This window comes from Salvelinus fontinalis, chromosome 9 (genome assembly GCF_029448725.1).
Source record: "Salvelinus fontinalis isolate EN_2023a chromosome 9, ASM2944872v1, whole genome shotgun sequence".
NCBI lineage: Eukaryota > Metazoa > Chordata > Actinopteri > Salmoniformes > Salmonidae > Salvelinus > Salvelinus fontinalis.
Genome location: NC_074673.1, coordinates 60310559 through 60327924, shown reverse-complemented (window position 1 = coordinate 60327924; position 17366 = coordinate 60310559). Strand labels below are relative to the sequence as shown.

General features: G+C 40.8%; 1 protein-coding gene across 7 annotated transcripts in view; it reads right to left on the bottom strand.

Annotated features, from left to right (window-relative positions):
• The window catches only part of LOC129862896 (membrane-associated guanylate kinase, WW and PDZ domain-containing protein 2-like), a 362503-nt gene that overhangs the window by 93249 nt on the left and 251888 nt on the right, over window positions 1-17366 (bottom strand). For all 7 annotated transcript variants that reach the window (XM_055934977.1, XM_055934980.1, XM_055934975.1 and 4 more), the window contains 2 exons: window positions 14586-15103; window positions 14222-14393 (listed from right to left, as the gene is read on the bottom strand). In XM_055934977.1, coding sequence (XP_055790952.1) covers window positions 14222-14393; window positions 14586-15103 — 690 coding nt within the window. The remainder of the gene's footprint in view (window positions 1-14221; window positions 14394-14585; window positions 15104-17366) is intronic.

The window sequence follows — 17366 nt, the reverse complement described above, 5'->3', positions numbered from 1 at the left end:
TGGACACGCACAAGCGTCGTGAGTTTAGATTGTGTACTGAACGCGCAAACAACAAGGAGGAATTTGGACATAAATGATCGAACAAAACAAACATTTATTGTGGAACTGGGATTCCTGGGAGTGCATTCTGATGAAGATCATTACATTTTACATTTAAATTTTAGTCATTTAGCAGAAGCTCTTATCCAGAGCGACCAGAGAGAATTACAAATTTACCTTTTTTTTTTTATATTTAACTAGGCAAGTCAGTTAAGAACAAATTCTTATTTTTCAATGACGGCCTAGGAACAGTGGGTTAACTGCCTGTTCAGGGGCAGAACGACAGATTTGTACCTTGTCAGCTCGGGGATCTGAACTTGCAACCTTTCGGTTACTAGTCCAACGCTCTAACCACTAGGCTACCATGCCGCCCCATCATCAAAGGTAAGTGAATGTTTATAATGTTATTTCTGACTTCTATTGACTGCACAACATGGCAGATATCTCTTTGGGTTGATTTGTCGGCTGAGCGCCGTACTCAGATTATTGCATGGTTTGCTTTTTCCGTAAAGTTTTTTGAAATCTGACACAGCGGTTGCATTAACTTCTCTAGGGGGTATCATTTTCACGTTTGGATGAAAAGCATACCCAAATTCAACTGCCAGCTACTCATCCCCAGGAGATAAGATATGCATATTATTAGTGGATTTGGATAGAAAACACACTGAAGTTCCTAAAACTATTTGAAATATGTCTGTGAGTATAACAGAACGTATTTAGCAGGCGAAACCCCGAGGACAAACCATTCATATTTCTTTTTTTTTTAGGTCACTCTCTTTTCAATGGATTTTCATTGGGAAACCAGATTTCTAAGCGAATTGCTTGCAGTTCCTACGGCTTCCACTGGATGTCAACAGTCCTGAGAAATAGGTTGAGGTTATTCCTTTGTGTAATGAAGAAATACGGACATCTTGAAGTCGAGTCACTCCAGGTGTTCTGTTTGATTGAAGCGCATGTCCAGAAGGCATGCTACATTTGGTTTAATTTCTGTATTGAACACAGATCATCCCGCCTTCAATTTTATCGATTATTAACGTAAAAAAATACCTGAAGTTGTATCAAAAAAGTAGTTTGAATATTTTTGGCAAATTTTACAGGTAACCTTTGAGATATTTTGTCGTCACGTTTGAGCAAGTTGGAACCTGTGTTTTTCTGGATCAAATGCGCCAAATAAATGGACATTTTGGATATATATCGACGAAAGTAATCAAACAAAATGACCATTTGTGATGTTTATGGGACATATTGGAGTGCCAACAACAGAAGCTCGTCAAAGGTAAGGCATGAATTATATTTCTATTTCTGCGTTTTGTGTCGCGCCTGCAGGGTTAAAATGTGCTTCTGTCTTTGTTTACTATTGTGCTATACTCAGATAATAGCATCGTATTCTTTCACCGAAAAGCCTATTTGAATTCTGCCATGTTGGCTGGATTCACAACCAGTGTAGCTTTAATTTGGTATCTTGCATGTGTTATTTAATGAAAGTTTGATTTTATAGTAATTTTCATAGTAATTAATTTGAATATGGCGCTCTGCATTTTCTCAAGCTTTTTGCCAAGTGAGACAGTAGCCTCTTGCCTAAACTCAGATTTTTGGATATAAATATGAACTTTACCGAACAAAAAATACATGTATTGTGTAACATGAAGTCCTATGAGTGTCATCTGATGAAGATCATCAAGGTCAGTGATTCATTTTATCTATATTTCTGCTTTCTGTGACTCCTCTCTTTGGCTGGAAAAATGGCGGTGTTTTTCTGTGACTTGGCTCTGACCTAACATAATCGTTTGGTTTGCTTTCGTCGTAAAGCCTTTTTGAAATCGGACACTGTGGCTGGATTTACAACAAGTGTATCTTTAAAATGGTGTAAAATACATGTATGTTTAAAGAATTTTAATTATGGGATTTCTGTTGTTTTGAATTTGGCGCCCTGCAGTTTAACTGGCACATACCCGAGAGAGGTTAATGGACATATTTTTTTGTTTTTCTTTCAAAAACAAGGACAAGTGTCCCCAAACTTTTGAACAGTAGTGTATGTATATATTTTGCCTTTTTTGCATGTTATTTTGGCATTAATATGTGTCACATATCAGTTGGCAAACAGTGTAAAAAAAATATATATTTGAGTTAATAAAGCCGTATACAAACATGGTCTCTTTTTTGCAGTCTTGAGTAAGGCAGCTGCAAAATGCAGGTATTTCAGCCTAGCTCAGTGCTTCTGTGGTGGTGCGGGCCAATGCAGCTATTCTTCCTGCGGTCCGGCAAAATTAAGGCAGTTTTAAGGCAGTTTTAAGGCAAATTAAGGCACAATTTTAAAAACATTACACTTATGGGATTTGTTGTTGTCCCACCCGCATATCAACTAATCAGCATCCAGGATCCAAACAACACATTTTATAATTTAGATTATTACTATAATTGGATTGTCTTAAGAACATTGGGTGTCAACATGCAAGAATAAAGATGCTAAATCTTGGACCTAGACAGAATTTTACATCTGAAACCGAGCTCAGTATTGTGATCTACTGGCATTGTGATCTACTCAGTATTGTGATCTAAAATACACCTACACAATGCTAATGAATAGCTGCAGTCAGTATTGGCTCCTAAACGAGTTCTCCCCTCACACAGCTACTATACCAAATCTGTGGTCAGTGCGAGCTGGCAGTGGAACCTCCCAGACTAGCCTGCTGAGTCCTGGCTGGATTCAAGAATGCAGCGATTGGCTCCTGGGCCCTCCTGCCCTTCCCATGGCAGTGTGATATGCATTATCATTGGTGAAGGCGGCTGTCTGTGGTCTCCAGTTGGCTTGATGCTAAACAGACTGTCAGGGGACGGAGATGTGAACACGACCGGAGCTCAGTGGACACTGGCGACATGCCAACGCTGGGGTAGTCAAACAAAGGAACACATATATATATACACACACACACACACACACACACACACACACACACACACACACACACACACACACACACACACACACACACACACACACACACACACACACACACACACACACACACACACACACACACACAGACAGTCTGACGCCTATTGTGAGTAATTCCAAGCCATGTCTGTCTTTTACCCTGCAGCCAGTTACCCCGAGGCATTCGGTATACATCTGTGGGTGTGTTTGTGTAAGTGTGTGCGTTTGGTGTGTCAGGCTGATATTCTCTTTCGGGCCGTTGCCCTGAGCTGTTTGATGTAGGGGGGACACCGGGTGGGATGGGGGATGTGTGTGTTTGCTCTGTGTGTGTGTGTGTGTGTGTGTGTGTGTGTGTGTGTGTGTGTGTGTGTGTGTGTGTGTGTGTGTGTGTGTGTGTGTGTGTGTGTGTGTGTGTGTGTGTGTGTGTGTGTGTGTGTGTGTGTGTGTGTGTGGAGAGACTGGGGGAAGGGATGGGAGGGTGACAGTGGTGGAGGGTAAACTGTGTATCATGCCAGGGAGAATGTAGACCCTGAGTGTGTGTGTGTGTGTGTGTGTGTGTGTGTGTGTGTGTGTGTGTGCGTGTGTGTGTGTGTGTGTGTGTGTGTGTGTGTGTGTGTGTGTGTGTGTGTGTGTGTGTGTGTGTGTGTGTGTGTGTGTGTGTGTGTGTGTGTGTGTGTGTGTGTGTGTTGAGTAGTGCAGACAAGCAGCTATCACCAGTGATACTATACTATTCAACGTCCATCCATGTCTGAGGATGTCATGAGATGACGTTGAAACAGGCGCTAGGGGGAACAGTGAGGACTGTTGCGTTCAAGTAGGTTTCAGTTTTGCTAGCTGGATGGGGATGGTGAATGGGCTAAGCATCTGCCTCTGACTCATAGGTTGCAAGTTAAAATCCAGTATTAGAAAGTTATTTTTGTTTTAAGCCTATCCCAAATCTTAACCCTTACCTTAAGCACTCAGAGTTAATGCCTAACCTTAAGATTTCAGAGTCAATACCTAAACTTAACCCCAACCTTAATTTGGAGTTAATGCATAAACTTAACCTTAAACACTTGACATGTGAGTTTACAAACATGGATGAACGTATAATTCTGACGTGAGACTGTGAGATCTAGTTGCACACAAGTGCATGGTGAGTAGTGAGTTTGTCACATGTACACTAGATAGAATGAGGGTATAGACAATCGCACACTGAAATATTAAACACTGAAAATAAACATCACATTAAACCCTGTAGATAGAGATGTGCTTAGACTAGAATCATTAACAAAAGTACCAATAATGATGAAGATTAATTCGTAATCCTAAATGTTATTTTTAGAATTTAGGTTTGAGATAAAACTGATGGTTAGGAATATTAGTGGTTGAAATTCCATTAGAATGCACAGTACCTCCCTCCTTTATGACATGGCCAGAGCCAGACAGTGACTGGTAAATTAGAATGTGCTTTGAATAATAAAGATGTAGTGTTGAAAGTCAACCACCAGATGGCGTGTATTAGCGCTGCACGGTGAGATGTGCTAGACTGTTCAAGCTGTCAGCTGTGAAAGACACACACACATAGACCACACACACAGACATGCATGTATCCACGCACTCACACATACACACACACACTCACACACAGGAAACAGTCCAGTTTCCAATTGGCTACTCAGTGTAGTGCTCGCTGCCACTGTTTTACAACATGTTCCGATATTACACAGTCAATTGAATTACTAACAGTCAAAATGTGCCAATAACATATTTTGAGTCAGTCTCAGTCAGCCAGTACTACAATATGGATCACATCATCCAACTCACAAAATATGATCACTATGATTATTGATCTAGAAGAAAAAGAAACGCACACCTATTTAGGCGAGGTGCTGGCTAGCGGAGTAGAAAACTTAAAAATAAAGGAGAGCCGCACACTCTAGGAGCTCAGATGCAAAAATATTTAATTTACCAACGTTTCGACAGGCAAGCTGTCTTCATCAGGGTACAATCACAGACACTGCGGGATGACTCGTTTATATATAGTGTCAAGACACACAGGTGTCTGTAGTCATGGCCAAGAGTGGCCTAATATCATTGGTTAATTTCTCAAATATTCAAATGGCATAGAAAGAACAGCATACAAAGCCACTATGATTATTGAAATTGGAACTTTTCCAGTGTTTGTGTGTGTGTTTATGTGTATTTTTAGTGTGTTCTGGTGCGTGTGCGTTTGAGTGCGTGTGTGTATGCATCTGTGTGTGTCTACGAGCAGTGATTGAGTGTTAGCTAGATCTGGGTGTAGAGACTTATATGTGTATCAGGAACAGCTGGCTGGAATAGAAAACACGTTTTTGAGTATTTATAAATTAACTAAGCTGTAAATAAATGAACTCTGTGCATTGAAACTTGTCACTTGGAGTACTTCCCATTTTTGGCTTTTTCCCTTTTCCTCACGCCATGGCTAACAGACAGCAGCTGTGACATTATGTCCATCCCACAATCCTCTGTGCCTGGCCATCACAGAGACAAGCATAGGAGCCTGGTTGAGTGTGTGTTTGTGTGTACAGTGGTTCCTCCTTTAAAAGTTGCGAGCTTACACCGCGGGACTTAGAGGTACCCAGTGTCACAGCTTCATTACTCCAGACCACCACAAGGGGGAGTTAGAGCAGTCACTCACCCACTCCTCCATACAGACCTTCTCCAGATCCTTCAGGTTTCGGGGCTGTCGCTGGGCAATACAGACTTTCAGCTCCCTCCAAAGATTTTCTATTGGGTTCAGGTCTGGAGACTGGCTAGGCCACTCCAGGACCTTGAGATGCTTCTTACGGAGCCACTCCTTAGTTGCCCTGGCAGTTTCTTTCGGGTCGTTGTCATGCTGAAAGACCCAGCCACGACCCATCTTCAATGCTCTTACTTTAAGGAAGGGGGTTGTTGGCCAAGATCTCGCGATACATGGCCCCATCCATCCTCCCCTCAATACGGTGCAGTCGTCCTGTCCCCTTTGCAGAAAAGCATCCCCAAAGAATGATGTTTCCACCTCCATGCTTCACGGTTGGGATGGTGTTCTTGGGGTTATACCCATTCTTCTTCCTCCACCAAACACGGCGAGTGGAGTTTAGACCAAAAAGCTTCAAATATTCCATGATATTCTTAAGATATGTGTTGACTGAATTATAAGCAAGTGATGTCTGCTAAATAATAAAGTTAGGTTTCTCCAGAAATAAATATTTCTAAATAACAAACTCTCTTTATTTTCAAATTAGTGAGAATGTCTCACCCCATGTTCAAGAACTGCCTTTTTCTCATTCACTCGAGGTTAAATGAAAACAAAATCTCCAAAATATCATTACTTTTTAAACAAAGCAATTATTATTATTAATTCATTTAGAATTATATAATAGCTCCTCAGATATTCTCACAGATCCTAATGGAAAATGCCCCTTAGATGTTAATATAGAGTCCTCAATCCTCTAATTGTAATTATTGGAGGAGAGTCATATCATAAAAAAAATATTTGTAGATGTTTTGTTACAATGGTGTAGGTCTTATTTATTTAAAGAGCATGTAAAAGTTAGAAACAAAAGCCTACACTATTTTAGCACCGTTTTGTGCTTCTCTGAGGCAATGAGGTTTTTATTGTCACTTAATCTCCATTTGAGAATTGTTTAGACAAGAATTTGAAAATTAGGGTGCAGAAATGTTATGCTCTTAGTGTAACCTTTATTTAACTAGGCAAGTCAGTTAAGAACAAATTATTACTGACAAGGACAGCTTACTCCTTCCTCGTGCCCTGCAGGGATTCTTTAGCTAAATAGCCCAGTACTATACTGCCGACCGTCATGTTGTACAGCACCATATTTTCCGTTCCAGCAAGTACAAGTCAAAAGTTGACACACCTACTCATTCCAGATTTGTTTTATATTTTTATACATTGCATAATAATAGTGAAGACATCACAACTATGAAATAACACAAATGGAATCAGTTAAGAACAAATTCTTATTTACAAGGACAGCCTACTCCTTTCTCCCCAATGTGGATTTGAACCCCGGTCTCCCGTGTGCCCCACATTCTGTAGTTCAGACATGGCCTGCTCTCCCTTATATAAGGAATTAGGCACTTTCCCATGTTTACTACTGTATGTATTGTAGACTGCACAGTGGCCTAATAAACAAATAAACACATTTCGTTAATAAAATATTGATTAAAAATACTCTTTCAAAATGCAGATGTTGTTTTAGTTATGACCCATAATAAATTACTATGGGAATAAATATCACTGATTTACAGAAATATTGGAGAAAAAACATTCTAGTTAAGGCAAACAATTTAGAATCCTCCAATCCTATATCCTTCTACCGGCCGTCACGTTGTACAGCGCAATTTTTTCCATTCCATCCTAACAGAAACCTCGAGCGTTTCCGTTTTTGTTTTTCTCTGAATGGGAACAGCATAAAATGTATCACATTAAATAAGCCAAATTTCTTAAAATCAATCCCATTTACTATGTTATTACAAAAAAGGTTTTAAATTCTCTGGTAATGCCAATACGGAATACTATCAAATGTTTCTCAAAGATGCCCTCTGATGGTCAAATTAGCAATAACTTGCAGTAACAGAAAAAATGGCTGATAATTAACCTCTCTTGGGTATGTGGGACGTTAGCGTCCCACCTCATCAACAGCCAGTGAAACTACTGGGCGCAAAATTCAAATACATAAATAATATAAAAACATATTTTATACAGTGGGGAGAACAAGTAATTGATACAATGCCGATTTTGCAGGTTTTCCTACTTACAAAGCATGTAGAGGTCTGTAATTTTTTATCTTAGGTACACTTCAACTGTGAGAGACGGAATCTAAAACAAAAATCCAGAAAATCACATTGTTTGATTTTTAAGTAATTAATTTGCATTTTATTGCATGACATAAGTATTTGATCACCTACCAACCAGTAAGAATTCCAGCTCTCACAGACCTGTTAGTTTTTCTTTAACCTCCATGGAATATGTGGGACGCATTAAATCACACATGCAAGATACCAAATTAAAGCTACACTCGTTGTAAATCCAGCCAACATGTCAGATTTCAAAAAGGCTTTTCGGCGAAAGCATAAGATGCTATTATCTGATGATAGCACAACAGTAAACAAAGAGAGTGTAGCATATTTCAACCCTGCAGGCGCAACACAAAACGCAAAAATAAAATATAAATCATGACTTACCTTTGACAAGCTCTTTTGTTGGCACTCCAATATGTCCCATAAACATCACAAATGGTCCTTTTGTTCGACTAATTCCGTCCATATATATCCAAATTGTCCATTTATTTGGTGCGTTTGATCCAGAAAAAAAGACTTCCAATTGCGCAACGTCACTACAAAATATCAAAAAAATTACCTCTAAACTTTGCCAAAACATTTCAAACAACTTTTGTCCAGGTGGGATAGGGCAGGTTGGAGAGCAATTGAGATTGCATCATCTGTGGATCTGTTAGGGCGGTATGAGAATTGGAGTGGGTCTAGGGTTTCCGGGATGATGGTGTTGATGTGTGCATGACCAGCCTTTCAAAGCCCTTCATGGCTACCGATGTGAGTGCTACGGGGCGATATCTGGATTGGCTGTATCTGGATTTATGAAAAGCTATCTTTCAAAAAGCATGTTGATGAGTTAAGAAGTTAAGAATAAAACTGATCAAATTGAATGTAATTTTTGAATTCCGTAGAGTGAGTGTGGAAGAAGTGAAAAAATTATTGTTGTCTAACAACAATGACAAGCCACCGGCGTCTGACAACTTGGATGGAAAATGAATGAGAATAATAGGGGACGATATTGCCCCTCCTATTTTCCACTATCTTCAATCTAAGCCTGCTAGAAAGTGCCTGGTGGGAAGCTAAAGTAATTCAGCTACCTAAGAATAGTTAAGCCCCTTTTACTTGCTCAAATAGCCGACCAATCAGCCTGCCATCAACCCTTGGTAAACCTTTTGACTAGATACAATGCCATTTTACTGTAAACAAATTGACAACAGACTTTCAGCACACTTATAGGGAAGAACATACAACAAGCATGGCACTTACACAAATGACTGATGATTGGCTGAGAGAAATTTATGATAAAAAGATGGGAGCTGTTTTGTTAGACTTCAGTGCAGCTTTTGACATTATCGATCATGGTCTGCTGATGGAAAAATGTATGTTATGGCTTTACGCCCTCTGCTATATTGTGGGTGAAGTGTTAGCTGTCTAACAGAACACAGGGGGTGTTCTTTAATGGAAGCCTCTCCATCATAATCCAGGTAATCCAAAAACTACAAGCAATGCAATTGGGACAATTCATTCACTAAACCATTAACCTTAACTACATCTTGTAAAATGTGGAAATTGAGCAAGTTGAGGTGACTAAACTGCTTGGAGTAACCCTGGATTGTAACCTGTCATGGTCAAAACATGATGACACAACAGTAGCTAAGATGGGGAGAAGTCTGCCCTAATATTGCGTTGATGTGCATTTTTAACACTATGAACAAGGCAGGTTCTACAGGCTCTAGTTTTGTCGCATCTACTACTGTTCAGTCGTGTGGTCAGGTGCCACAAAGAGAGACCTCGGAAAATTGCAACTGGTTCAGAATAGGGGAGTACGGCTGGCCCTTAAACGTACACGGAGAGCTTACATTATGCATCCACCATAGTTGTGGACCTGTGATGGAAAGGACAATGTGAGAAAGAATGTGAAAATTGTATTTTTATTTATTAATTTCACCTTTATTTAACCAGGTAGGCTAGTTGAGAACAAGTTCTCATTTACAACTGCGACCTGGCCAAGAATTAAGCAAAGCAGTTCGACACATACAACAACACAGAGTTACACATGGGATAAACAAACATACAGTCAATAATACAGTAGAAAAAATATATATACAGTGTGTGCAAATGAGGTAAGACAAGGGAGGTAAGGCAATAAATAGGCCGTGGTGGTGAAGTAATTACAATATACCAATTAAACACTGTAGTGAATGATGTGCAGAAGATGAATGTGCAAGTGGAGATACTGGGGTGCAAAAGAGCAAGATAAATAAATAAATACAGTACTGGGATGAGGTAGTTGGATGGGCTATTTACAGACGGGCTATGTACAGGTGCAGAGATCTGTGACCTGCTCTGACAGCTAGTGCTTAAAGCTAGTGAGGGAGATATGAGTCTCCAGCTTCAGTGATTTTTGCAGTTCGTTCCAGTCATTGGCAGCAGAGAACTGGAAGGAAAGGCGGCCAGTGGGGGAGTTGACTTTGGGGGTGACTAGTGATATATACCTGCTGGAGCGCTTGCGACGGGTGTGTGCTGCTATGGTGACCGGTGAGCTGAGATAAGGCGGGGCTTTACCTAGCAGAGACTTGTAGATGACCTGGAGCCAGTGGGTTTGGCGACAAGTATGAAGCGAGGGCCAGCCAACGAGAGCGTACAGGTCGCAATGGTGGGTAGTATATGGGGCTTTGGTGACAAAACGGATGGCACTGTGATAGACTGCATCCAATTTGTTGAGTAGAGTATTGGAGGCTATTTTGTAAATGACATCACCGAAGTCGAGGATCGGTAGGATGGTCAGTTTTACAAGGGTAAGTTTGGCAGCATGAGTGAAGGATGCTTTGTTGGGAAATAGGAAGCCGATTCTAGATTTAATTTTGGATTGGAGACGCTTAATGTGAGTCTGGAAGGAGAGTTTACAGTCTAACCAGACACCTAGGTATTTGTAGTTGTCCACATATTCTAAGTCAGAACCGTCCAGAGCTGGATGGACGGGCAGGTGCGGGCAGCGATCGGTTGAAGACCATGCATTTAGTTTTACTTACATTTAAGAGCAGTTGGAGGCCACGGAAGGAGTGTTGTATGGCTTTGAAACTCATCTGGAGGTTAACACAGTGTCTTAAGAAGGGCCAGAAGTATGCAGAATGGTATCTATCTTGCTCCTTATCAGTCTTTCGGTATTGAGCTCAATTTGGCGTCTGCTTGTTTCCCGAGGCTCCGCAATTGCATCACACCCTCCATACAGAGCCTCTGATCACATTTTCTGATCAAGCATCAACTGTGTTGCAGTAGTGTGACAATGACGGCAGCTGCAGCAGCTGTTATTAACTTCAAGGTCGATGTTGTTGCTAAATTGTTAGCATCACCCTTTTCAAGATTAACTTCCAAACTTCTTTTAAACTTTATTTACAAATTATCCTCATCTGGTGAGTGGCAGTGGTTTTTGTTGCAGCTTGTTTGTGGTTAGCTATCTCTTTGAAAATAATATCTGTGAAACATTGTTACATTTTAAACTTTAGATCACCAGTTATTGTGATGAACGTGATAAAATAGTTGGTTTGTGAATTTTTCGGAAGAAAAATGGTTGTACTTTTTGTATTGTTATGAGTTCATGAGGCCTACTAGAGTGAATGGGCTGCTTATTCTTTAACATTATTTGATGCTGTGTGTGACTGCTGTTGCCTGTCTATCAACCTTGTCTACGTGTTTGACCAAAACATGTTCTCCTTCAATGCCATGGAGTGCACAGGTATTACGGTCGCTGTCCTTTCAGCACCACGAGCGAGTCACCTTGTGACACTGTTGTTGTCGCTATTGGTGTTTGGCTACCATAGGTTGTGTAAACAGTTTTTATGTATTTTATGCTGTGCGTCACATGTTGTGACCGTGCCAGTTCTGTGTGGCAGCCCGAAGTGTGGCCAGGCTTGTATGATTAATTCATAATGTCATCAAAAAGCATTGCTGCTCCTTCACTAGAAGTAGAATGGTGCGAGTACAGAAGATATAGTGTCTGGCGCATTAAGTGATGCTATGTTTTCTGTTATTTCTTTATTTTTGAGTTTGATAAAACATATTGGAAAATGTTTGGTCCCTCTGAAGGCAGGCCTGGTCCTATAGCCACTGTTTGCCTTTGAACATATGTCTAACTTAGTGAAAACAAAAAGATAGAGAGAGAAAAAGATAGATACTATTTTCACATTCTTCTCACATTGTCCTTTCCATCACGGGTCCACAAACTATGGTGGATGCGTAACAAGCCAGTCTGCTGAGCTCAGTAGTGTGAAAAGCATGGGCACAACTTTCACTGGGGACGGTGGGGGACATGTCCACCCCACATTATGAAATGCATTTTTGTCCCCCCCACTTTTATCATTGGAATGTGAAACAAACCATGGCAACGGTGTGCTTTAGGAACATGAGGACACCTCAGAGTGGTCAGGTAGGCTTTTTGAAGTGAATATCTGACTGGATAAAAATATATATATACAGTTGAAGTCGGAAGTTTACATACACTTAGGTTGGAGTCATTTAAACAAGTTTTAATGACTCCAACATAAGTGTATGTAAACCTTAGACAACAACTGTATATATGTATATGTATATGTCTATGTATGTATATGTATATGTATATATATGTATATATATATATATATATATATATATATGTATATGTATATGTATATATATGTATATATATATATATATATATATATATATATATATATATGTATATGTATATGTATATATATGTATATATATATATATATATATATATATATATATATATATATATATGTATATATATATATATATACATATATATGTATATATATATATATATATATATATATATATGTATATATATATATATATACATATATATGTATATATATATATATATATATATATATATATATATATATGTATATATATATATACATATATATATATGTGTCCAAACTTTAAACTGGTACTGTGTGTGTGTATATATATATACACACACACAGTACCAGTTTAAAGTTTGGACACATCTACTCATTCAAGGGCTTTTCTTAATTTTTTACTATTTCTTACATTGTAGAATAATAGTGAACACATCAAAACTGTGAAATAACACATATGGAATCATGTAGCAACCAAAGAAGTGTTAAACAAAATATATTTAAAAAAAAAAGATTCTTCAAACTGGCCACCCTTTGCGTTGATGACAGCTTTGCACACTCTTGGCATTCTCTCGACCAGCTTCACCTGGAATGCTTTTCCAACAGTCTCGAAAGACTTCCCGCATATGCTGAGCACTTGTTGGCTGCTTTTCCTTCACTCTGGGGTCCAACTCATCCCAAACCATTTCAATTGGGTTGAGGTTGGGTGATTGTGGAGGCCAGGTCATCTGATGCAGCACTCCATCACTCTCCTTCTTGGTCAAATAGCCCTTACACAGCTTGGAGGCGTGTTGGGTCGTTGTCCTGTTGAAAAACAAATGATAGTCCCTCTAAGCGCAAACCACATTAAATGGAGTAGTGCTGCAGAATGCTGTGGTAGCCATGCTGGTTAAGTTTGCCTTGAATTCTAAATAAATCACTGACAGTCACCAGCAAAGCACCCACCACATCATCACACATCCTCTTCTGTGCTTGGACTCATCAGAGCAAAGGACAGATTTAACCTGTCTAATGTCCATTGCTCGTGTTTCTTGGCCCAAGCAAGTCTCTTCTTCTTATTGGTGTCCTTTAGTAGTGGTTTCTTTGCAGCAATTCGACCATGAACGTCTGATTCTCCTCTGAACAGTTGATGTTGAGATGTGTCTGTCACTTGAATTCTGTGAAACATTTATTTGCGCTGCAATTTATGAGGCTGGTAACTCTAATGAACTTATCCTCTGATGCAGAGGTAACTCTGGGTCTTCATTTCCTGTGGCAGTCCTCAAGAGAGCCAGTTACATCATTGCGCTTGATGGTTTTTACGACTGCACTTGAAGAAACTTTAAAAGTTCTTGAAATTTTCCAGATTGACTGACCTTCATGTCTTAAAGTGATGATGGACTGTCGTTTATCTTTGCTTATTTGAGCTGTTCTTGCCATAATATGGACTGATTGCCTCAAACGCATTAAGAAGGAAAGAAATTCCACAAATGTGAACTGTTTCAGGAAGCTAGGCGTACGTCGCAGGTCACTATTTCACAGGAGAGCCGTTTGAATGTAAACTTAAACGTAACACTTTTTTGGTTACTACATGAATCCATATGTGTTATTTCATAGTTTTGATATCTTTACTATTATTCAACAATGTAGAAAATAGTAAATATTAAGAAAAACCCTGGAATGAGTAGGTGTGTCCAAATTTTTGACTGGTACTGTATGTAAATATATGTCCCCTCCACTTCTAAAACCAAAGTTGCGCCCCTGGTGAAAAGGGTAATATAGACAGTCAGAGAAAGGCTATTTAAGAGACACAGAAACTTACTGGCCCCTCCTCCTCTCTGTATGAGTAGCGTGGCCTCGGCTCCGACAGAACACTCTTTTAGCAGCTCCACCACACGTCCATGTCCTGCCCCCACAACACCCTGCTGGTTCACCTCCAGGATTAGGTCTCCTTCACTCAGACCCACTCCGCCCTGCACACCCGGCTCCAACACCTGTACAACACAGAACATAGTCAGGTATGAGGATGGAAAAGTAGGAGTGATGACAGACAGACAGACTGATGAAAGGACAGACAGGCGGACAGAGAGATCAATAGAATACACAAGGCTACATTTACAACATACTGAGAGTAACACGTCACAAAAGTAACACCACACGAGAGTAGCACGAGAGGAACACCCCACCTGTTTGACACACTGCCCAGTGGAGCTGTCGGCGATGGTGAATCCGAACCCCTCCGCCCCCTTCACAATGGTTACGGTCAGCAGTTCTGCCCCCTGGATCACGCCCCCGGCAATCCCTGTCGCCCCCGACGATGCCATGGAGATGTTATCGTCGTGCGGTGTCATGGCCTGTGCAGACCTGGCGTTAGTGGGAGGTAGCGAGGACCCATCAAGGTGGGGTGCCCCGGGCTGTGTTAGAGCCTGGGGAGGGAGCTGGGAGCTCAGGGAGAGGTACTCCAGGTAAGGGTCGTAGCTACTGCGCCCATTCACCACCAGGGGTCGGTGCTCCAGGCCCATGGTGGTCAGGGAGGCGCCGGTGGACGCCCCAATAGAGTCCTCGGGGTCAAATGGTAGGGGGTATCCCCGGCAGAGGACCAGGGTGACGCTCTGGCCGATGGGCACAGACTGGAAGAGTTTGACCACGTCGGCGTGCGTTGTGCCCAGGCAACAGATGTCATTGATGTAGACTATGACATCACCTGAAAGGGGAGGAAGCAGAGATCTTGTTCAGTAGTCATCAAACGGAAGAAGAGGGTCTGAATCAGGGAGGACGTTAAATAAGAATTTAATTTAGTAGTATTTTTTTGCTAATTTTTTAAAAAACATTTCCTACTTTGTTCCTTAAAAAACAAGGCCGGGGAGGTTGGATGGGATTGGACAGAGAGGATGTCATACAATCCCAGGGGTAAAATGTGTGTGTGTGTGTGTGTGTGTGTGTGTGCAGCAGGGTCAGAGTGTACAGGCACCCATCAATCACACTACGAAGGTACTGCTATTGTAACGTCTTTCATCGGTAGAAGGAGAGGACGAACACAAACACACACACACACACACTCCTTTCATTTCCATAATGTAAAAGAGATCCATGTTGAGCTTATGGCTCCTCTCCAGTCAAAATCAAGTCAGAATCAGGGTGACATCACAACCATACACTGAGTGTTCTCAGAACAATCTCAATTCAGGGAATGGACTTTACATGGTGTCAAAGTGTTCCATTGGGATGCTGGCCCATGTTGAAGCCAATGCTTCCCACAGTTGTCAAGTTGGCTGGATGTCCTTTGGATTGTGGGCCATTGTTGATACCTACGGGAAACTGTGGAGCATGAATTTAACTTGGCAAGTCAGTTAAGAACAAATTATTATTTATGATGACGGCCTACCCTGGCCAAACCCAGACAACGCTGGGCAAATTGTGTGCCACCCTGTGGGACTACCAATCACGGCTAGTTGTGATACAGCCTGGAATCAAACCAGGGTCTGTAGTGATGCCTCTATCACTGAGATGCAGTGCCTTAGACCGCTGTGTCACTCGGGAGCCCCCCACCAAAAAATGCAGAAAAACACATCAGCATTGCAGTACTTGACACAAACCGGTGCGTCTGGCACATACTACCATACCCCGTTAAAAAGCACTTGCTTATTCACCCTCTGAATGGCACACATACACAATTGATGTCTCAATCATCTCCAGCTACACTGATGGAGTGGATTAAACAACTGACATCAATAATAAGATCAGTGCTTTCCCCTGTATTCACCTTATCTGTCTATGTCATGGAAAGAGCCGGTGTTCTTAATGTTTTGTACACTTAGTGTATATGACTAATGCATAATAGGGATACATAAGCAGGGATGAATATTTTCCCAAACATCTATCAAGTTTCAATATTGGGAATAATTCATATTTAACCTGAGAGTCCCGGAAATACCGCAAAAACTGGAAGTGCACATTTAAAGCATTTAAAACCAAAGTATGGTCACTATGCCGGTGTTCAACCGAAATAATATGATTACTGCCCAATCAAGTGAAACTGATATTTGGTAATGACAGAGTAGTTTTGATTGCCAGGAACAGTGTTGAGAATTGCGAAACAGGCCATTTATTATTTCAGCGCATTTCAGCAGTAGGCTATCTCAACACAGAACGCACTCAGGATGCACAGAGCACACCATGAGTAAGCTATTGTCACGACTTCAACCGAGGCAGGCTCTCCTTCCCGTTCGGGTGGCGCTCGGCGGTCGTCGTCACCGGCCTACTAGCTGCCACTGACTCTTTTTCCTCCCCCTCCTTATGTGTTTATTTGTATCACCTGTGTTCAGTTAGTTGTTAATTAGTGTGTCTTTATTAGTCAGCCAGCCAGTACGCTTCGTTGTGCGGGATTGTTTCATTGTAGCTTTTGGATTTCGGGAGTGGATATTGTTATTGTGGACTGGGTTTGTTTCTCGTGTGTTGGACCGTTGTGTATGACACCCAGTACGTCCGTGTTGGACATTTCATTTGTTAGTTGGGTATTAAAGACTCAACATATTGAAGCTCTGCTGTTCCTGCGTCTGACTTCGCACCCCCCGACACCCAGGTCGTTACAGCTATAGCATTGTTGAATCATACAAACTTTGTAACGGCAGTCAAACTATAGTCAAATGAGCAAAGTTGCTAAGCTTGCTATATAACATCCAATGAACGACAAAATATATCCTATTTGTCATAATCACGTTGATAACTATACAGATGGCAGATCATCTCATGAATAAAAAATATATTTAAAAAAATAACGAGGAGATGAAGAGAGGAAATTGTTTAAATATCAAGGTATCTTAACGTGCACCAACTTTGTTTAAAAAAAAATGTTTTAAAGCAATATTTTGACATGCATAGTTGAGATGTGCTTTGATAATGCAACCTACGGATTACAGAATAAAGTTAGGAATTTTCGTGTGAGACAGGATTTTTTGTTTCATTGG